The sequence below is a fragment of the Ambystoma mexicanum genome, chromosome 10 (assembly GCF_040938575.1).
Source record: "Ambystoma mexicanum isolate Mex_15411 chromosome 10, UKY_AmexF1_1, whole genome shotgun sequence".
NCBI classification, from domain to species: Eukaryota; Metazoa; Chordata; class Amphibia; order Caudata; family Ambystomatidae; genus Ambystoma; species Ambystoma mexicanum.
In genome coordinates this window covers 803955972-803979084 of record NC_090932.1, presented here as the reverse complement: position 1 = coordinate 803979084, position 23113 = coordinate 803955972, and the positions used below count along the sequence as shown (strand labels likewise).

The 23113-nt window shown below is 51.9% G+C and overlaps 1 protein-coding gene across 1 annotated transcript in view; it reads right to left on the bottom strand.

The window, feature by feature from the left end:
- Window positions 1–23113, bottom strand: part of SMC4 (structural maintenance of chromosomes 4) — a 1048897-nt gene that overhangs the window by 367040 nt on the left and 658744 nt on the right. Inside the window, exon 16 of the mRNA XM_069618465.1 lies at window positions 6829–6981. Within this exon, the coding sequence (XP_069474566.1) occupies window positions 6829–6981 (153 nt within the window). The remainder of the gene's footprint in view (window positions 1–6828; window positions 6982–23113) is intronic.

Below are 23113 nucleotides of genomic sequence, written 5' to 3'. Positions count from 1 at the left end.
TGGGAAGGGAAATCGAGAAGAATGAACGGGAGAGACTTTGGAGAATAATTCCGAAAATTGGCAAGAGCATCCAAGACCCAAGAAGACTGGTATAAACTTATCTATGGGCGGCACTACACTCCGGCCCGCCTACACAGACTATACCCTGGGACATCAAGAGACTGTTGGAGTGTGGGGCAGTGGGAGCTGCAGAGCGCATTTGGTGGGGCTGCCCCAAAATAGCGCCCTTTTGGGACGAAATACGGAAAGCTCAACAGGCCGTTGGCCCTGGGGGGAGGCAGATCCCCAGAGCTGATCTTGCTGGGCATTCAGCACGAGGACACGGAACGTGCATCGGGAGCTAGGGCATGAGCGCAGGCTATGCTCATCATTGCAGGAATGTCTGATTGCCCAAAACTGGAAAAGCCTGACGATACCTGCCTTTCAAGATTGGCTCCGGAAAGTCTGGGAAATAGTCGCGGTGGAAGGGGCGACATACGCTCTGAACAATGCAACACAGAACTTTGCGAGTGAATGGGGAGAGGTGTTGGCTTTTCTCCGAGATTTTAGGATTGGTTGGCGCCCACAGCGTCTCAGACTGCTGGACTTAAAGTGAGCAGAGGGAGACTTTGTCAGCAATTTGTTAAGGAACACTGGAAGTGGCTGGTTTGTTTTTTCTTGGGTGGGGGGAGGGGACTGTTGGGAATGTTAGTTTAAAAATGTTAATAAAAAGAAGTTAACTTTTTTTTTAAACGAGTGGTTAAGAAAGAGTTAACTAAAGTTGAAAGAAGTATTTCAAGTCTTATTAGTATCACTAGTTTGCTTAACTTGTGTGTTGGTGTTTCCTTGAACCAAATTGTATGCTCCAAGTATTGTGTGCCTCACTACAGCCCTCATCCCTTGTAGACTAAGCCTGGCGGCTCAGCCATTGCTACCAAACCTTTGTGCAGTTTAGGCTAAACCCAACAGGTTACAACCTGGTCACCTTAGGCTAGCTTTTGCAAGTTCTATCCAAGACAGTAACTTGTGTAAAACTCCCTAACATTGCATCAATACTTCCCTTTATTGTGTTGAATAAGTTATGGTATGCATTTCTGCACGCCTAAGGTGAATGTATACGTTTAATAAATTACTAGTGACTCACCGTAGTGGCTAACTTACTCTTAAGTCCCCTTTCCTCCATACTGCATGGGCGTTTCTCGCTAGGGACTGGAGACAAACTTTCACTAGAAAAACGTTCCCCTTTCAATTTAGAGGCGCGCATCTGCGTGGCCCTGGGAGCATGCGCTCCCGACTCCGGCCACCAGCGCCACTCCTCAGTCCCTGTTGACGCGTTGACAATATTTAACATTGCCTAATGACACCAGTAGTATTAGGGAGGAGAATGGGGAAGGGGATAAGGACTAAGTAAGTTAGTCACTACGGTGACTAACTAGTCATTACGCTTACATCCCACTCCTTCCTCCATACTGCATGGGCGATTACAACTGAATGTAGCCCCATGGTGGAGAGGAGACCCTCAAGCAAATGGGTTCCTTAGGATCGGCTGTCCGAAGGCCGCATCTCACTTGGTGCCGGCGTCCAAACAGTAATGCTTACAGAAAGCCGAAGTGGTGGCCCAGGTGGCCTCCCTGCTGATGGCCTGCCACGGAACCTGCCGTTGGAATGCAATGGGCGTGCATGTTAGCTGGCAGCAGCTTGTGCTGTCCCTCGTAGGCCTCCTTGATGGCTGCAACCATCCATTGTGCAATATAGGCCTTGGCTGCTTGATACCCGGGCCTAGATTCATTCTTCCACCCCCCCACCCACCCCCACACCCCCGGAAGGCGGTGAAGAACCGTGCGTCCTGTCCAGATAGAATTTCAGAGCGTGCAAGTCTAAACCTCGTCCTTGGGTCAGAAAAAAAATGTAGGTAAGACTATTCCCCTCGATTAGATGAAAAGCAGAGGGCACCTTTGGTAGGAACGCAGGGTGAGCCAGCTGGACCACTTTATCCCTGTGAAAAGTCGTATAGGGTTCTGAGGCCACCGGAGCCTGGTTCTCGCTGAATCTACAAGCAGAGGTGAGGCCCACTAACAAAGCTGTCTTAATGGTGACCAGCCTGATGTCCGGACATCATTGGCTCAAAGGGTTTGTGCGCCAATGCGCCCAACATCACATTAATGTCCCACACAGGATGTGGCTTCCTGATGGGCGGGTAGAGTCTGGACAGACCTGCCAAATGCTCGACTATCGGGTTGGAAGAGAAGACCACCTCCTCTGAATTCCTGAAACGCCCTATGGCTGCCAGATAGGTGCGACATGTGTCCACCTACACGCCTGAATACACAAAGGAGAGCACATCATCCAACGTGCATGTAAGGGGCTAGATCTCCTTAGAGTCCGCCCAATTACAGAAACTCATCCATTTACTCTTGTATTGGCTTCTGGTAGCCTTGCTCCTGGCGCCCTGAATGATCTCGAGGTTAGCATGTGATGGGCTCAGGTGCTTGAGGGTGACCTGCTCAGGAACCACACTGCGAGGGCCAACTTCTGTGGGGCAGGGTGGATGACCCCGTCCCCCTGCTGGGACAGGGGATGGGCTGTCCCTATCAGAAGGTGACTGGGTTGTCTGTCCATGAGGCTGCGCATCTCGGAAAACCAGTCTCGGCGGCCACCATGCAGCCATCAGAAGGATACTGAGGTGACAAGATTCCTTTATCTTGCGGATCACCCTCTTGACCAGGGTTGTGGGAGGAAATGCATAGGCTGACTAGACAGTTGATATTAGACTTCTGTTCCTGCCGGGTCCAAACTCCATGGATGCTGTGGATGTCCAGAGGGCCTCCCATCCCCAGCCTTCCAGGGAGGAATCCGTAGTGATGGTGAACTGCAGGGCCAGGTGAACAAGGGGGTTGCCCGTCCGCAGGTTGTAGTCCCTGGACCAACCATGTGAGGTCCGAGTGGAGAGAAGGGGGGATGCTGACCAGCTCCGCTTGGGAGCCCTTCTCCAGATTCCATGAGGCTGCGAAGTGCAGCTGTAACCTCCTCATCCGGAGTCTCGTGTGTGGCACTGCCAGCAGGACCACTGCCATGATAACCAATAAGTGTTGGTACCACCAGGCCAAGGTCACTGCTCTGGTAAGGAAATGAGTAGTGGTTCTTTTGATGGCCGTAATCTTGTCCTTCGAGGGAGAGACCTTCTCAGCGCTTGCATCCCAGATGAGGCCCAAGAAGGTAAACTCTGCGTCTGCTACAGCTTAGATTCCTTGAGCTTGATAGTAAACCCCAGGTCGTAGAGTGTGTTCATCAGTGAGGAGAAAGTGTGGATAACCCCCTCCAGCGGTCTCGCATTGACAAGCCAGGCCAGGTACGGGTAGAGGTGGTGGCCCTGAGGAGGGCTGCCACTGCATTCATGAGTCTGGTAAATACCCTGGGGGCTCAGTTGAGGCCAAAGGGTAGCACCTTGTATTGAAAATGGCAGCCCATGATCCCGACGCGCAGGCAGGAGCGATGTGGCTGCCAAATCGGGACTTGTAGGTAGCGTCATTCAGATCCCGGGAGCACATCCAGTATCCCTGGTCTAGTGTCTATGCAATGAGTGCTGGCGTAACGATCTTGAGTTTCTGAAGAGGGAGGGCGAGGTTGAAGGTGGATAGGTCCAGCACAACTGTCAGACCAGACTGGTTCTTTTGTATAGCGAAAAACCTGGAATAGAAGCCCAATCCTCTCTGGGAGGCTGGGACTGCCTCCACTGCCTGGCTCTCGATAAGCGACTGAATCGCTGCCAACAGATTTGCCGTCCCCAATCTGTGGGAGTGGAGGAGAGGGAGGGATTGGTAGGCGGCACCCAGAGGATACTACAGAGGATCAAAGGGTCCGAAAAGTTCTTGTGCCAAAATTGCACGTTAAAGGCAAGCCTGCACCCCACCAGAGACACGTGGGATGCATCATGCTTTATTTTCCCTCCGAGGCTGCTGCAGAGGAGGGGGACTGGAAAAAGCCCTTACCGCGCCCCCTCCCCCTTTTGTTATCTGCGCCGGTGCGGACTCAAAGCGGTCAGGCTGCCTGGACCTCTGTCCTGAAAGCCCTGGAACCTGGTGAACGCCCGCTCCGTCGGAGCGCTGATGCGACTGGGTGTATGCCTTGGGCGTGGCCTTCCTTAGGATAAAGACTTTGCAGTTTGCGAGCTGTTCTTTTTACTCAATTCCTAGTCTGTGGTGGAGTGAAAGGTCACTGCCCCCGAACGGAAGATCCAATATGCGTTCCTGGACATCAGGGTTAAACTTAGTAGCCCAAACCCAGGCCGCCCCGCTCATATCCGTGGTGATGCATATGGCCCGGCCAGAGGTATCGATGTGGGCCACGGTGTACTCCATGATGTCCTGCGCTACCAGCTTGCCTTCTCCTAGTACCGCCTTGAAGCGTGCTTGGCACTGCACCAGAAGTTCTGGAAGGAAGTCTGCTTTTTCCCACCGAAGTCTCTGGTTAACAGCTGCCAGCATGGCATCCGCGTTGGATTGACGCAGGTGCAGCGAAGCGGAGTACAGGTTCTTCCCGTATGCCTCCAAGATCTTCTCCTTGCCTAGCAGCACAAAGTATGAAGTGGTTGGGGACGACAGGCTTAGTGTAACACCGAAGAGTGCAGTTGAGGGTGCGCCGACAGCAAGAGTGGACGCCCCTCCATCTGTCTGTACTTGGCATTGAGGCGCCAATTGATAGGTTGGGCCGAGTGGCTTGAGCCAACCAAAAATCTCTCTGCATTGGGATACCCATTTTGGAAGAGGATGTAGAGTGATGACTTCTGCCAAGACCCCCCTCTTCGGGCTGCTCGACCTCAGGTTAAGGCCCAAATATTCAGCCAAACCTGCCAGCCGGTCGTGGAAGGTCTTAGCCGACAATGGCGTGTCAAGGTCGACCTCCTCGTCTGTGTCCAGAGTGTCCGGCTGATTCGGAGTGGGTGGAGGAGTGCTGGGTGCCATGGGCTGCGGTGCCCAGACCGGAGTTGGAGGCTGGTGTGGAACCGCCTGTACTGTGGGAGGCAGGGAGCCAGAATCGAAGGAGCCAGAAGGGGTACCGGGGGCCGCGCCAGAGCCATAGGAGGAATGACTATGGGCGCCAGTGGACTGACCAAGTCCCTGACAGCACCCCTCAGGATGGCCCCCACTTGAGGGGTTCGCACCAGCGCCAGGAACCTTTAGAAGAAACTGCCTTCAGAGGCGGCAGGTGATATTGACGGAGTGGCTGGGGGCTGCTGGGGCCGAAGCGCACTCTGTCTCGGTTAAAGGGGAGGAACCTGCGCTGCTGATGGATAAACTGTAGGCCACATACCTGGTGGAACCCAGTCCCACCTTGAAACTCGTTCTAGGAATGGCATCAGACGAGCAGCCATGTTGTCTGGCACGGCAACCATTTTGTTGAGCTGCGTGCCAAAGTCGTGGTGCTTGGCTCCCTGGGCCCAGCCTCCAAGTCTCTTGGCAGTGGAGCATGAGACCTACCCTGCACCTCATGCCGGGGCCTGTAAGGCGTATCGCACTCGGCAGTGTCACCAGTACTGCTGAGTGCAGGTGCCACCTCAGACATTAGGCCGGTACGAGGGCATTCGCCCTTGGGTGTACACCCAGTAACCGAACCTTCAGCACAGCTTCCGGAAGGATCCGAAGACCCCCCCCGCCCCCCCAAGGCCATGAGGCGGGTAGCTGGACTAGCATCAGTACACGTGCTGGTGCGAGAACCCAAGAGGTTCCTCCTGCTAGGACGCTCCAAGGGGAAAGGAGTTGCCTCTACAGGATGCAATGGAAAACAGCAGCCTTCCCTTGGGCCTCGATCTCTGACGAAGTCTGGAGGCGACCTTTCGAAGAGCTCCCTCTACCTAGCTAGCCTGTTCTTCAGTGCATGTGGAATCAGTCCATCGCACGCGGTTCAACCTTCCCAGCCTTGGTCGGGGCCAAGGCAAAGAGCGTGGAGATCAGACGTAGGAAAGAGCCCCTCGCAGGCTGGACGCCGGAGGACCAAGTACCTGAATGACAAAAAGACGACAAAAAGATAGAAGTATCCGGGTGTGTTGGGCCTATGATGGAGTATATTTGTACTTACCTGTCTAAGTGGAATAATTGTGTAATTCATTGTGTGGACTCATCGTGGACCTCTGACCTGACACTTTCTCCTGAAACTTCGCCTTGACCACTCTCCAAACTGAAGTTGATTGTTTTGGCTAACCTCTAGGAGTTCCCCTTTCACTATAATTAAGGTGGCCTCCAGAAATCTGTCCACCAAGCCACATTTTAGAAATGTATCTTAATCTGCCTGAAGCCATTTTTTTACATAAATTATTTTTGCGGTGGGGTGTTTTACTGGGAGGACAAGAACTCCTTCCTAAACCATGGTGCACGGGTCATGTGCTCGAAGAGGGCCCTCAGGTTGAAGCCCAACCTGTGGCATCCCCACTGAGTGCATTTACATTGGGTTCCCCCCTTCTTGTACTTGTGCATATACCTTCCTTGTGCCGATGTCATATACAAGTTATTTCCATCTATTTATTCCCTTGCAGACATGATTCAAAGGCCGTTTGCCCACCTAGAAGGTGTCCCAGACCATCAATTTTATTCCCTCAATTGGAAGGTGTGTCCTCCTGTCTGGTGCTGAATCAGCGGCTTCATTACAACATGGAGCAACCCCTCCCCCCGTCCAACTGGGAAAGATTGGAAAGAAACTTATCTTAATCCTTTAGTGACAAATTCATCTCATCCAGGTTTCCTCGAGTTTGACCTTTCCTGTTCAAATAACTGAGGCGAAGTTGAAAATATGAATAACAAATGCAGCTTAAGTAAAGGATTATCACTTCTCAGTAATACAAGTATGAAAACATACCTTAATGCTGACTGTATATTTTTCAAAGGTATTCTTCATCTCTCGGACGTTGAGACGTAATCTTGATATTACTTCTTCAAGCTGTACTCGCTCTTCTTGGTAATGAGTAGCTTGAGCAGAGTCTTTCTGAAGTTGCGATTCCATTTTGTGCAACTAATTACAAAGAAAAAAATAACAGTTAAGGAGTTTTACTAAAGTCCACATAAGGTATGACTTTGGAAGACTCCTTTAGTGTATAGGGCTCCAACTCTTAGTATAGGCATGAACTACCCAAAAGGTTTGGTAGCTATGGCTGAGCAGCCAGGCTTATCTTTGGAGGGAGAAGAGCTGTAGTTAGAGTACACCTTTCAGCACACAGATTCAAGAACACTAGGCCATATTAAGCTCACTTTTCAATGTTCTATTACGGTAAGAGAAACCTTTATACATTTGTACAGTAGGACTTTCGCAGTGGCAACTCAATTCAAATTGTAAACCTTAAGTTGAAATGCAGGGAAGGTTTATTCAGGTTAGCAAAAATATTCACCAACCAACAATCATCAAATTATAACACTGGTAATTAAATAACTTCTTACACACTTTTAGAATAGTTTCAAACAATTCAATGTAAGCAAATCACTTGGCAAATAATGGAATCAATTTTGAAGGACGAACAAACCAATATCAACAGCAGGCAAATTCACAGAGGCCTCAGACTTGAGCAGTCCATCGCTATCGAAGTTTGTGTGTCTTGGAGTCAGATTTGGGGGCAAAAATAATTAAGGCAGCAGCTGTAAAAGAGTTAAGGGTTCCAGAGACTTGCAGCAATTAAGGAATAAGTTATTTACCTGCAACTTTGGTTCTCCAGCAGTGGTATTTTTCATAGATTCGAATGCTGTGAATATTCCCAGTCAGGCTGGGAATCCTCAGTAAAAGAGCAGTTTAAACTTACTGAAAACTGTCACTTTTTTGCTCTAGTACAGTCATTTTGGTTCATACTGCCCACAGCCAATAGGAACACCTCTCAACTTCTCCCCGGTCAGCCACCTTCAGATTTGGCAAGTGCACGCGAGTGGCAGTAAGGGCCAAAAGACAAGCCATGCGGGGTAGGTTGGAGGGTTGCATGTGAATCTATGAAAGATAGCAAGGCTGGAGAAACAGAGTTTCAGGTAAGTAACTTAGACCTTCGCCAGCATTGGATCTTTCATGGATTCACATGCTGTGAATAGATTACAAAGCAGCATTACAAAACTACACATGGGCGGAGGCAAGCTCCTAGCATAAATTACCACTGGAGACTAACTTCATGCAAAAATGGTCTGCAGAACTGACTTGCCGACTTCAGCGGAATCTATCGACACAGTAGAACCTGGTGAATGTATGTACCTATCTCCAGGTGGCTGCATGGCAGCAGGATTCCGGAACGGAAAGCAGTAGTTGCAGCCACTACTCTGGTGGAGTGAGCCTGGGCCTGCCGGAAAGCAGCCTGCCAATGGCAAAATGAAATCCATCTTAAAATGGAGGAATTCGAAAGAGCCTATCAAGGCCCAGAAGGTCCAAATGAGAATTGATCCATTTCACAGAATGACTTTGTACGCGCCACATAGTACTAGAAGGCACGAACCGCATCCAGTGTGTGCATTGTTCAATCCGCTGGAGACGTCGATGTGCCAAAGAATACAGTCAGAACCACTTGTTGATTGAGATGGAAAGAGGATGTCACCTTAGGCATAAAGGTGGGGTTAGTACGAAGAAAAGCCTCGTCTTGTGAAGCATCAAATAAGGTGGTTTGGAGGAAAACGCCTGGATTTCTCCCACTCGCCTGGCCGATGTTATGGCCACCAAGAAAGCAGTTTTCCAGGAAAGATGTTTAATGAATGCTTGATGCATAGGCGCGAAAAGCAGCCTCATGAGCCTTGCGAGTAGCACATTTAGATGCCATGCTGGTGCTGGGCTATGGTCAGGTGGAAAATACCGGAACAGCCCACAAACCCACCAGCCGATGGGACCACAGGGATGGCACCCCCGCTGAGCAGTTGCATTTCGAGATGGCCGTCAGTTGCACCTTAACCGAAGAATGCGTAAAGCCAGACAGAGCCAGGGACAACAGATTACGTAACAGATCTTCCAGCCAGATGGTCTGAGGTTGCCGTTGATAGTCCCTGCACCAGACATGAACATGTTTCCACACTTGCTCTTGGATCAATTTAAAGGTGGAGAGAGATTTTGCTTGCGCCAGGACCTCCGGGCAGACTTGTGGAAGGGACAGGGCTCTGAATTCTAAGAACACAGGCCGTCAGATTGAGGGAGGCCGGGTCGTGGTGCAGCACTACACCCTGGTTCCTGAACAGGAGCATCTGGTGTGCTTTCAGCTTGAAAGGAGCTGCCGATGAGAGCGACGAGGTCGGGGTACCAAAACTGTCTATGCCAGGCCACATAGAGGCCACTAACATCAGTTTACACCAATACAGTCTGAAGGTGTGTAGGACTCGAGGCACCAGAGGAATTGAGGGGTGGGGTACATACAGGAACTTCCCCTCCCATGGAATCGCAAAGGCGTCCCCCAAGCTCTCCTGGTGGGGGAAGCGGCTGGCAAAGGTCTTGCAGCAACTTGAAGTAGGTGGCAACAAGGACGATCTCCAGAGTGCCCCACGTTTGAAAGCGGTGAAGTTGAGCCTTGTGCAGCTCCCACTCGTCGCAAGAGTGCAACTCTCTGCTGAGGGAGTCCGCTAGAGTATTCTGAATTCCTAGCAGATTAAAGGGAATGCGAAACATGTCGTCCTGTAGAGACCAACATCGGAGGGCTTTGGCCTCCCTGGAAAGCTGCGAGTACCTTGTTCGTGTAAATCTGAATCACCTTCTCCACCAGGAGGGCGAAGAAAGACTTCACTTACCATCAGGCCACCATCACGATGGATGCACAAGTGGAAATGGCGCATTGCACCAGATGTTCGCTCAAGTACTACCATTGAAGCTCCGCCCGAAAACCTGTGTTCGAACGATGTGGTCGTCCCAGGACCCTGAGGCTTGTATCCAACTGGCATTGATAAATTCCAGCAGTGGGTGATCAACGGGATGCACAATGACAACATCCCCAGTAGAGATTTGAAATTGCGGACTGGGGGTTACCTGGGCACTGCCGAGACTGTGCACCTTTTCCAGAACAGCCATCACCCTCTAGCCCAAGGGCCTGCCAGTGCAGGCTTGGGTGTGTAGTCTTGCTCGGAGATAGAGTGCCTGTTGTGATGGAAGCAGGCGCGACTTTGGGAAGCTAATAGAGAAACCCAGTTGCTTTAGACACTGGATGTGGGCTGCAGCGTTGACTTCTGTCAGCAGGTAGGAAGGGGGCTCTCACCAACCAGCCTATATACTGGTAAATGTGAATGCCACTCTGCCGCAGGTGGCCTCCACTGGTGCAAGGCCCTTGGTAAACACCCGTGCAGCAGAACGCAGGCCGAAGAAAAGGACCTTGAATTGACAAGGCACTCCTGCCACCACGAAGCGTAAGTAGCTTCGCTTTGAGCGACAAATAGGGTTGTGAATGTAGGCGTCCGAGGTTGAGGGCCGCCAAGAAATCGCATTGCTGCAACTGGAACAGCACCTGCTGCAGTGGGACCATACGGAACGTCCATGCCCGTAGCAATTTGTTGAGCACTCTCAGATCTAATAAGGACATCCAACCTCCTGACATTTTATGCAGTGACTTTCATTACCAGGAAGTAGCAAGAGTAGAGTCCTGTGCCCACTTTGTCCTTTGGCACCTTCTCCACTGCCCCTTTCTGTAGCACAGCTGACACTTACTGCAGGAGGAGGGGTGGCAACTTTTCTGGCTTGTGTGCGGGAGGAATGTCCAGTGGATAGTCTACAAACTGCAGTGAGCGGCCCTGGTGGAGTAATAGCACCCATTCGCCGGTTGTGATGTTTCCCCATTCTTCAACGAAACTTGACGGTTGTCCTGACACCGGGGTGCTGAAGCAGGAGGATTGGGCCCTGAGCTGGTCATGGTTGTTTATCAGACTGGCCCATAGATTTGGAGGAGCCATGCAGCGCTACAAAGCCCTGTACTTTTAAGGACTTTTGTATAAATGTCCCCTGATGAGTACGGGTCTTGTAGGAGAAGAACAAGTTACTTCTTACCTGGTAACGTTTTTTCGACGGGATGTTCCTCCGACGAATTCCTTATCTTTGATCATACGTTTACAGCTTACTGGCCTCGGAAATTTTTTCTGTAGAGGGCGCTGCGCGTCGACGTCCGCCGAGTCGATGTCAGTCGACAGCCACCGTATCAGCGCCGACGTCACCATGCCCATAAATAGCCACGCGCTGCGTCCGTTGCTCAGTTCTGTTTTGTAGCATAAGAAAAGACATGCCTGAATCGGTTAGTAACCTTGAAGGAGCGAAAGCTGCAACCACAAGGGAAGTTATCACTGCGGGGATGGATGGGAGGGGCGATAAGGAATACGTCGGAGGAACATCCCGTCGAAAGAACGTTACCAGGTAAGAAGTAACTTGTTCTTCGAAGGGATTATGTCCTCCGACGTATTCCTTATCTTTGATACTCGCATAGCAGTGGTATGTAATTGGAGGAAGGAGTGATAGTGTTATGTATCCCTTTAGGGATGGACCGAATGTAATACGGCCTTGCCAAATCTGGTCTCTTGAGCAGTGGAGGAATCCAGATTGTAAAATTTTGTGAATGTATGTGCGGACGACCATGTGGCAGCCGCACATATGTCCCGGACCGGTACCCCTCTCTGGAGAGCTGAAGAGGCCGAGATACCCCTGGTTGAATGAGCCCTGAGATTTTGGGGTGGCTCTTTCCCTGCTAGCCTATAACATTCCAGGATGGCCAAAATAATCCACCTGGAGATGGTTTGTTTTGTTACGGGTAGTCCCAACTTGTGACCCGAGTATCCTACAAACAGTTGGTCTGCTTGCATGATGCTAGCCATTCTGCTGATGTAAAAGCTGAGAGCTCGCCTAGGGTCCAGCCTGTGTAGCCTTTCCTCCTCTTTCTCCGGATGGGGAGGAGGGTAGAATGAAGGCAAGGTAATTTTCTGAGTAATATGGAATTCAGAAACCACCTTTGGGAGGAAATTAGGCTTCACCTGTAGGACGACCTTGTCCTTGTGGAAGATTGTATGGGGGGGTTTACAGGAGAGGGCTTGCAGCTCACTCACCCTCCTAGCAGATGTTAGTGCTACCAGTAGGACAGTTTTAAGCGTGAGAAATCTTAATGCGCAAGAGTGAAGAGGTTCGAATGGAGTGCCCATTAAGAAGTTTAAGACTAAATTTAAGTCCCATAATTGCCAATAACCTTCGGGTGCATTCCTATAAACAAGGAGACTAAGCACGGAGTTTCGGGCACCTCCCTCACTTCCTGCAAGACACTCTGAAGCCTGAGGCGGACTCCACCAGTGAATCCCGAGAAAACGAACAAAGGGACCAAACCTGATTTAGTGGGCAAAGTAAATCCCAAGAAGGACCTATGCAACAAGAAATGGTGAAAAAAGAACGTGCCATTTTGAAAAAATGGGTACCCATGGGTGCTAAACTGCAGCTGCAATTGCAGCCCGCGGTAGAAACAATGTTAGGAAAAAGTAGACCACTGCCACCAGCCATTAATTGTAGAAAGGGTAACAAATGTTACATGATAAACTAGACAAAGGGGATACTAAGTAACTCCTCCAGAACCCCATTTTAAGATGGCGTGTGCTGGGTATAGAAAGTTACAAAATATAAGTAAAGTCAATTTCACTTCACTGCTCTTGGAAACAGTTTATCCAAGAGTAGGTATTTTAAACCTTTGGGAAATTTAAGACTCCCCCATGCCATTGCACTGAAGGTGCTTCTTGTCACAATGTAAAGATGATGCCTATGGAGTTTGTCAGACTCCAAAGTCAAAAAGAAACACAGAATTAAAAGTACAAAGTCCCAAAGTCCAGCAAAAGAGCTGGGGGTCTCTAAGGTGGGAGGATTTTAGCACTAAAACTGAAAATTCTCTCTAACAGAAGCCATCCAGTGTAAACTGTGGAAATTTAGGGGCAGCAAATCCCAGCCCCTCATATGGTTGTGCTAGTGTGCTCCACTTCAGGCGCACTGCCCCGTAGTGCCACAAATTTACATATATCAGATTCGAAGTCCTGAAAGAAGGTTCGCCCAGGCCGAAATGATATATTAAGAAATAGGTACAGCAACATGGGGAGCACTGTCATTTTTAGTGACAGGTAAGTGGGCCCAGCTCTTCAGCTTCCCCCGCAGGTGTCATACATCGCATAGTTGTGCTCGTATAACTCAGGGCTGTCTCTAGCAATCACTACTCCCAGATAACGAATGGTCGAGGGAGCCCATGAAACTCCTTGCAAGTGTTGTGGAGGAATATTGGCATCTGTGAGAGGAAAGAGTTCTGATTTACTGCAGGTGACTCAGATAGCTTGCCGAAATCTAGGACTTCAGCCATAATGGGCTTTAGGCGGTTGCAAGGGTCCCATATGTATAATAGTGCATCATCAGCGTAGAGAGAAATTACTTGCGGCTTCCAGGTCATCCGGATACTCTGTTTATGTCATATCAGATCTGCAAAGGGTTTGATGGCAATTGTAAAAATAAGGGGCTACAATGGGCAGCCCCTTTGAGTACCTCTTTCTATGGCAAAACACAGGGATAGTGTTCCGTTTGTACTGACCCTGGCAACTGGGGATCTATATAAAAAGCATAGGGAAGCAATAAATCCCAGGCCAGACCCATATTTTGTTAAAACTGCATACATGAACCTCCAAGACACCGAGTCATATGCTTTTTGGACATCCAACGTGGCAGCGACCGCTTGGGTGTCAGGGTCTATCTGGGCTAATCTATTAAAGAGGTGCCGCAGATTCAGTGCCGTAGACCTCCTGGGGATAAACCCAGACTGATCTGGATGGACGATGTGTGACATAAATGGCATTAGTCGTGTTGCCATTATCTTTGCAAATATATTCAGGTCAGTGTTAATTAGGGAAAGGGGCCTGTAGGATCAGTACAGTTCCGTTGGTTTATCAGGTTTCAACAGAATTGTGATGACTGCTTTGCACATGGTATCGGGAAGAGTCTGATTTAAAGGATTCCTGCCACAGTTGCAGAAGATACGGGGCCAGGCGTGCCTTGTACCGCTTATAAAACTTGGCCGTGAGGCTATCAGTGCAGGGGCCTTCCCAGAAGGTAGATGCTTAATCACTTGGGCGATGTTAGACAAGGTGATCGGCAGCTCCAGAAGGGCTTTGGCATCTTGGGAGAGTTGACCAAGTGGGAGCACATCGAGAAACCAGTCAATGTCCTCTAGCGAGCAAGTGTCTGTGTTAGCATAGAGGTCTGAATAGAATTTGGCAAATACTTCATTTATGGCTGTTGGTGGGTGTGTGTACTAGGTTACCTGTAGCATCGGCTATCAGCGGAATACACCCACTGCCCCTCTCCATATCTTAGAGATGCCCTAGGAGTGTCAAACTTTATTTCCAGTTCGGCATGCATTCTGAATTGAGTGCCTCTCTAGTTTGCGCCAGGGTGGTTGTGGGTGGGTCATCCATCAGCCTGCGTGGAGTTCCCTCAGCCTACTCTCCCACTTCTCTGTCTCGCCGAATTGTACTGAGGACACCAAACTCAGTGGACATTGCGATCCCACGTATATATACTTTGAAGGTTTCCCAGAGTGTGCTTATCAGTCACTGAGCCAGCATTGATCTCAAAGAAGGATTCTATATGATTGTTTATAGGGGATACAAACGTCACATCCAGAAGTGCCAGCGATTTAATACGCCAGTTATTTCAGGATCCGGGAAGTGCGGACATTGTCAAGCATATGCAGGTCGGGGCGTGGTCAGAGTAAGTTCTGGTGGGCATTAAAGTCTTGACACCCCCTAATCCCCCCCCCCCCCCCCAAATCAGCACATCCGAAATGAATCACATATCAATGCGAGAGGAACAATCGTGGACTAGTAGTATGAATGGGTGCAATCACTACCCTCCATCACTCTCCAGGTATCCACCATACTTCAAGAGTGCATACCTTGTTTAATTGTGTGAGCTGCTGTTTAAGAGGCCTCTGGGAGCGTGTGTATCTGTCTAGGAGCAGGTCAAGGATTGTACTGGAGTCCCCTGCCCACAGTATAGGGACCAGTGGATACTGAGTGAGATCAATAACATATGCATAGAAGGAACAAGTTACTTACCTGTAACTGTTGTTCTCCAGCATGGGTCTGGCATGGATTCACATGCTCATGAATATTCCCCGTCGTCAGGCTGGGAATCCTCGGTAAAGAAAAAAATCAGTATCAGTTTACTTTCTGATCAGTCTTTCCTAGTAGTAACCAAACACTGTTCTCTGCGTCATACTGACCACAGCCAATGACTGCCCTCTACCTAAGCCCCGCCTCTGGCAGCCATCTTCAGATTTGGTAGCACGTGAAGTGGCAGTATGACCAAGTGAAGAGCCGCAGAGGGGTAGGCGGGAGGGTTCGCATCTGAATCCATGCCAGACCCATGCTGGAGAACAGTTACAGGTAAGTAACTTGTTCCTTCTCCAGCATGGGGTCTGGCATGGATTCACATGCTCATGAATATAAGATTAAATAGCAGTACACACATGCACAACCACGGGGGTGGTAATAGGCTCAACATTAAGCAATACAACGACTCAACATTAAGCATCTCTTACCTCCTCACCAGGCTCACCTTAAGCGAACAGGTTGCGCAGCACTGCTTGGCCGACCCTGGACTCCTCCCTGGAATCCCGATCGACGCAGTAGAATCTCGTGAAGGTGTGCGTCGACCTCCACGTAGCAGCCCTGCAGATGTCCAGCAGGGGCACACCAGATAAGAACGCCGTAGTAGCAGTGATCGCTCTGGTCGAATGGGCTCTGACGGCCTGGCAGCAGTCGGTTAGCCAACCGGTGACAGTGCATGATGCAGCCGGAGAGCAATCTGGAAATAGAAGAGTTCGAGAGAGCCTTCCCTTGATTCACAGGTCCAAAGTTCACAAACAGCTGTGATGTCCTCCGGAAACTCTTTGTGCTGTCCACTTAGAACTTCAGCGCTCTAGCCACATCCAGCGAGTGCAAAGTCCTCTCGGCCGGCGACGAAGGAGACGGGAAGAAAACAGGTAACACCAAGGGCTTGTTAAGATGGAAGTCCGACGGCACCTTGGGCATAAAGGAGGGGTGCGTCCTAAGCACCACCCTTGAGGCATGGAAAGTCAAGTACGGTGCTTTGCAGGATAGGGCCTGGATCTCTCCCACTCGTCGTGCGGAGGTAATGGCCACCAGGAACGCAGTCTTCCACGACACAAACTTCATAGGTGCGGAGTGCATCGGCTCGAATAGGGGCCCCATGAGCCTGGTCAGCACCACGTTAAGTTCCCAGGCCGGGGCCTTCACCGGCGGGAACGACCGGAACAGTCCTTTCATAAACTCTTTTCAGTCGATGGGACCACAGGGACGTCCGTCCTGTGGTTCTGGTATATCTGGAGATCGCCGCCAGATGAATCTTAATGGAGGCATGGGCTAGCCCAGCCTTTGCCAGCGATAGCAGGTACGGCAGCACTTGAGGGGCCGGAATCCGTAGGGGGTTGATCTTCTGTGCTCGGCACCAGATAGAGAACCTCTTCCACTTATGACCGTAGCATTTGAGAGTCGAGGACGCCCTGGCCTTTGCAAGAACCTCTCTGCAATCGGCCGGTATATCGTAGCCTCCAAACTCTAGCGCTGCAGGAGCCAAGCCTGCAGGTTCAGCGACGCCGGGTCATGGTGGAAGATGGCGACTCCTTCTCTGGAGAGAAGGTCCGCGCCCGCTTGATGGGAGGGGACTTTGACAAGTCCAGAAGGTCCGGGAACCAGATCTGCCTCGGCCACACCGGTGCGACGAGGATCATCCTGCACCGGGACCTCTTGAACTGGCTGATGAGTCGAAGCAGCAACGGCAACGGAGGCAACGCATACAGGTATAGGCTGTCCCAGGGGAACGAGAACGCATCGCCCATGCATCTCGGCTGGGGAAACCTGCTGGAGAACCTCTGGCACTTAGAGTTCGTCGCTGTTGCAAACAGGTCGATTTGGGGTTTGCCGCATCGTCGGAAGAGTTGATCCACCTGATCCTGGTGCAGTTCCCACTCGTGACACGCACGCAGCTCCCTGCTGAGCGAGTCGCCGATGGTGTTGCTTTCTCCTGCCAGGTGGAAGGGAACCAGGAACATCCCCCGGGCGACTGCCCAGTGCCACAGATCCTGTGCCTCCTTGGATAGGGCTGGGGATCTGTTGCCTCTCTGCTTCCGTATGTAAAACATTGTCGTGGTGTTGTCCGTGAAGATCCGCACCACCTTGCCCTTGAGCGACGGGAGGAATGATTTGAGAGCCCACAACACGGCTCGGAGTTCCAGGACGTTGATGTGCAGGAGTCTATCCTCCGGGAGCCAGAGGCCTCTTGCGTGGAGATCTCCGGTGTGGGCACCCCAACCTTCCATGGAGGCGTCCGTCGTCACCGTCTCCTGGTACGCCGGCGTCTGAAAGTCACTGCCCACCGTGAGGTGTGCGCGAACACCCCACCACTGAATCGCCCGCCGGAACACCTCGTTGAGGGGTACCCTGTCTTCGAAGGTGACCGTCGCCTGTATCCAACGGGCGTCGAGAAATTCTTGAAGAGGGCGCATCCGTAGTCTGCAGAGGCACACCAGGTAGATGCAAGAGGACATCATCCCCAGGAGGGACTTGATGGACCTCACCCTGGCCATGTCCGTGGCTAGCAGGCGCTGCACTTTGCCTAGAATCGTCTTCGTCCGTAGTTCCGACGGGGCCGCTAGGCGCCTCACGGTATCGAGCTTCGCTCCCAGAAACAGGGCCACCTGCGACGGCACCAGGTGGGACTTCGGGTAGTTTATGGCAAATCCCAGGTTTGCGAGTAGCTGGACGGTCCTCGCAGTGTGTTCGACGGCGAGTTCCCTCGTCCTTGAGCGGATGAGCCAGTCGTCCAGGTAGGGGTAGACGTGAATCCCCTGTAGGCGCAGCCGCGCCGCCACTGGTGCTAGGCACTTGGTAAAGACCCTGGGGGGCGACTTCAATCCGAACGGCAGTGCTCTGAATTGGTAGTGGCGTCCCTGGACGACGAACCTGAGGAATTTTCGGTGACTTTTGAGGATGGGAACGTGGAAGTATGCATCCTCCAGGTCCAACGACGATAGAAAGTCGCCTTCCTCCAGCTGTCCCAGTACGTGCTGGAGGGTGACCATCCTGAACTTTTGTGATCTGATGTATTTGTTCAAACGACGAAGGTCCAGGATGGGGCGCCAGCCGCCCGTCTTCTTCCTGACGAGGAAGTACCTTGAGTACACCCGGGAGCCTCTTCGGGACAAGCTCGATGGCGCCTTTCCTGAGCATCGCCCGTACTTCCAACAGCAGTTGCGGGACGCGATTTTCCTTCCTGGCCACAGGTGGAACGTGAGGGCACTTCTTCAGGAATTCGATAGTGTGTCCTCTTGCCAGGGTATCCAGCACCCAACGGTCGGCGGAGATGGACTTCCACACGCCGACGAAATTCGTCAGCCGGCCTCCTACCGGGGTGCTTCGGTGGGGGACCGAGACCACGGCCGGTTCAGTCCTGCTTGGAGGTGGTGGCCTTGCTGCCCTGGCCACCTTGCCGACGGCGGCGAGGCGCTCCCTGCTTGCCGCGACCCCTGTAGGCCTCCTGAGACGAGGAGCGTGCCGCCTGGCGGTAGGATGACGAGTCCCCGCTGGATCCCTTGGAGGCACCTTGTCTGCCTCCGGAGCTCCAAAAGGGCCGTTGTTGCTGAAGGGCTCCTAGGGCGCGGGCCGTCTCCGTTTTTATGGCTTGGAGGGACTCGTCCACCGCCTTCCCGAACAAGTTGCTGCCGTCGAACGGCATGTCCAACACCCTGGTCTGGACGTCCTGCCGGAAGTCGGTCGCCCAGAGCCAACCCTGTCATAGGCAAACACCGTTGCCCAGCTGGCGGAACCCGGTATCGGCAATATCGGTGGCCACCGTTATGGCGTGGTCCGACGCCACCTCGCCCTCTTGCAGTATTTCCAGGGCCTCGGACCTCTTGTCGTCCGGCAGGAAGTCCAATATGGGGGCCAGCTTAAACCAGAGCTCCCTGTCGTAACGGGCCACGATCGCCAGGGCGTTGGCCGCTTTGATCGTCGACAAAATGACCCGCCGCCCCATGGCGTCCAACTTCTTTCCCTCGCCGTCCGGCGGGGAATTCGACGTCGAGGCTCCTGACCCTGCCGCTTTCTTCTTCCCCGCCGCCGAGATGACCGAGTCTGGCGTTGGCTAGGCCCTGAGGCACAGGGGAGCGGTTTCGGGGACCCGGTACTTCTTCTCGTACCGGTCCCGTTTGGCTGGTGCCGTGGAGGGGTTTTTGAGAACCGACAGGCCCTCCTCCCAGACGTCATCGATTAGGGGCACAGCGATGACCGTCTTCTTCTTGGCCTCCCGGCGCTGATAGAGGAAAGCTTCCTTTTTCTGCTTCTCCGGGCAGAGCTGGAACAATTCGGACGCCCTGGCGATCATGGCGTGGAATGAGCCAATCTCGTCGGGCGGCGAGGCCCGTGCGACGGGATACCCGTTCCGTCGTCGCCCTCAGAACCCGTCGTCGAGCCCAACGCACCGTCATCTCCCGACTCGTGGGAGGATGAGGGAACTGTAGGCCTTACGGGGGAGAGCGGAGGAGAGGGTTGGGTCCTCCGTCGTTTGTTCTGAGGACTTCCCGACGGGCCAGTTTGCGGGTCCTCCGGCCTGGGCCGTGGGAATCTCGTCCTTATCTCAGAGCATAAGGACTGGATGGCAGACAAAATGGCCGCTGAGCCATCCTGAGGCCTAGGATCCGGCTGCGCCGGAAGGGAAGGCCGCTCTTCCTCACCATCGTCGTCTTCCTCGGTTATCTCCCGAGGATCTTCCTGACGGGATAGAACCTTCTCGAATTGGACTTCGAGGTTCCTCACGGCCTCGGTCAGTTCTTCTTCAGAGGCTGACTCCGAGCTCAAGGAGGGCACTGTGCCCCCCCCCCCCTCACTTCTTCCATCATGGCGGCCACGACGATGGGCTGAAAAGAGGATTCCCTAGTTGGCGGCAGGGAAACTCTAGTCCCGGAGGCAGTCTCGGCTTGGCAAGAGTCGCCGCGATAGCCTCGATAGAGGCCTTCACCTGCTGGGTAGGGGCCTTCACCACCTTAGGTGCGTCCTGGGCCTTCTTCAGGGGAGGGGCGACCCCTCGCTCCCCCTCTTCTGAGATCGGACGGGGCTTCTCCCGAAGCTTACCCGGGGTCTCGGACTTTCTCTTCCCCGAACCGGAGCGTTGGCTCGTGGTTGACGGTGCCGGGGAAGGTGCGCCCTGCCTGGCGACCGAAGAGCCCGATCTTTCGGCGCTCCCGGAGCCAGCGGACTCGCAGCACTTGGCCTGGTGTTGGGCCCCCGTCGCCGGGGCGCCCGCACAGGACTTAGAAGCCCGCTCGGACCCTTTCTTCTTCTCACCCGTCAAGCCCTTCTCCAACCAGCTTGCGAGACGGGATCAACGGTCCCTCATGGTCTGCTCCGACAAGTTCTTGCAGAACTGGCAGTCCTTCTCTACGTGAGTCTTGTCCCCATGAAGACAGTAGAGGCATCGCAAATGTTAGTCTTCCCTAAACAACACTCTGCAGCCCACATCCAGGGCGGCTGCGAAACAGCTTGGGTTCGGGCGACGAACTCGCATCCTGGGCCATCTCGAAGTAGGCCGCGAATCTTCTGGAATCCTCCAAGAAGTTGATTCGACGAAATCTTCACCCTTGAGGGGCGTAGGAAAATCCCACAACGGGTAGCCGTTAACGGGAGTAGAAACGGTGGAGCTTGAGGCTCGATTAACCGAAAAAATGTGAAAATTCACCTGAAGAAGCGCGAAAGACGCAGTAAAAGCTCGAGAGCTAAGCACAAGGACTCCCAACACTTGAACGTGCGGTAAAAATCTGAAGATGGCTGCCAGAGGCGGGGCTTAGGTAGAGGGCAGTCATTGGCTGTGGTCAGTATGACGCAGAGATCAGTGATTGGTTACTACTAGGAAAGACAGATCAGAAACGAAACCGATACTGATTTTTTTTCTTTACCGAGGATTCCCAGCCTGACGGGGAATATTCATGAGCATGTGAATCCATGCCAGACCCCATGCTGGAGAACTGGGGGTTCATCAACATTGGGGCTATAGACGATCAATAGTATCTCCCTCCCCGCTAGGGACCCGTATACCATAACAAATCTCCCAGATGATCAATATCAACATGTCTATGCTGGAATGCGACAGACTTGTGTACCAGGATCATGACCGGGCCCACCCCCTTGGATTGGGTGGAGTAAGATGTGTGGAATAGATTCCCTCCCTAGTGTTTGGCACACTCCACATATCGGAGAGTGCACTAGTTTCTTGTAAATATAGGAAGTTGGCCTTGTTTCTTTCTACAGATGTACCTTTGATCTTTTAACGGGATTCCCAAGGCTGCATATGTTACAGCTAAGGCACGTCACCCATCCCGACAAGCAGTGATAATCTGCCTTCCCTGTTGGACACAACCCCACCCCCATCCGTCCCAGACTTAAGCTCCCTCACGGACCCCACCATCCATTCGATCGTTACCTCAATGCATGCCAAATGTGATCTTATCCCTTTTAACTCGGCAATCCCGCTTACCACCCGCACCCCCCTCCAAACTTGGGTGTAGTCCATTCAACATAACCCAAAAAGAAACAACCCCCAACTTACAGAGCAACATTGCATGGGGAGCTGGTGCAGAGAACAATTTGGGCCATCCGCGAACTGGGTTACATAACAAAGGGATATATATTTACGAGCTTCCTTCAAATCATTGTCCAACCAGAGGGCAACACAACTTTCGTCACCACAGTATAGTGGTAGAGGTAGTCTACTACCAACATAAATAGTAGAAAAGTAACCAGGGAGTAATAAAGCAGGTAGTGTAGAGAGGTCCCTCTGGATATGAGCGCATCCAGAGTATTTTTTCCCACACAAGTACTTCTGTCAGTTGGCATAATCCGGATTCAGCGTGCTGGGAAGACCCCATCTAGGAACTTTATAGCTTTGCCAGGTAGAGTGAAAAAGTTGTCATTCCATTCCACGCGCAGCTTGGCAGGATATAACATGACATATATCAAGTTTCCGTCCCGTAATCGTGTTTTAAACGCTAAAAAGGATTCTCTCCTGCTGTACCACCACAGAGAAATCAGGATAAATGGATTGTTTGATCCTAGCAGTAGTTCCCCATGTTGCAGGCTGCCCAGAGGATAGAATCTCGATCCCGGTAGTTGAGAATACAAGCAATGATTGGACGCGGAGGTGCTCCGGGTTTCGGTTCAGGAGCTAAGGATCTGTGTGCACGTTCAACGTGAAATTGAAGTGACAGTGTCAGGCTGCCCAAGAGCTGTAACAGGGTTGCCGTGATCCATTGTTCAAGGGAAGTGTCAGTGTTACTCTCAGGGATACCAATGATGCAGATATTGAGTCAGGATCTCGATTCCAGGTCATTTTTTTTCCCACCTAGAGAATTTGCTTGGAGAGCGTAGTAAGTTCTGCTCCGAGAGCGGATACATCCTCTTCCACTGTGCCCACTCTCGTCTTAGCTTCTTCCAGTCGTTGGTCCGTTCTATCCATACGTGCCTTAATAGAATCTATGGTGCTGGTCATGTCATCGAGTTTACTGTGCACCTTAGCAAACCCCTCCTGCATGCATGCCATAATTCGCTGCATTTGGTGAGTTCCACAGGTGTGGGATCTGACTCAATGGCAGTAGTCGCTTCCATGGCAGCTGGGATCGGAGATGCATATTTAGTACACCAACTCATGGAGCGTTGGTTCTTGGCATTCCCTTTAGTCATGTTTTGCGGTGAGGCAAGGAGCCTACACTGGAGAGAGAGAGGGCCCTTCTAATGGAGCGAGTGCCTTAAGCAGGCAGGATATATCATGACAATACTAGTGTACCGGAAGATTAAAGTGGAGGAGACAAAAGCATCCATGTGCACACATCCAGCCTCTCCGAAGCACCACTGGTCACACCAGAAGGAAACAGGCATGTACCCAAGAAGCTCATTGCTCTGCGGGTAGCAGGCAGAGTGATGCTGGTGTATCTAGATTCCATCGCTGCGGCTTGGTTTCCCAATGGTCACAGGGGCCTCAGGCAGAGCACTTGTCCATGGCCACTAATGTTAATCCAGGGGTGTGCAGTGTCCCTTTTAGAGTTTCTGGGGTGGTGCAGCAATAGAATTGCGCCTGTCGCTCCCCA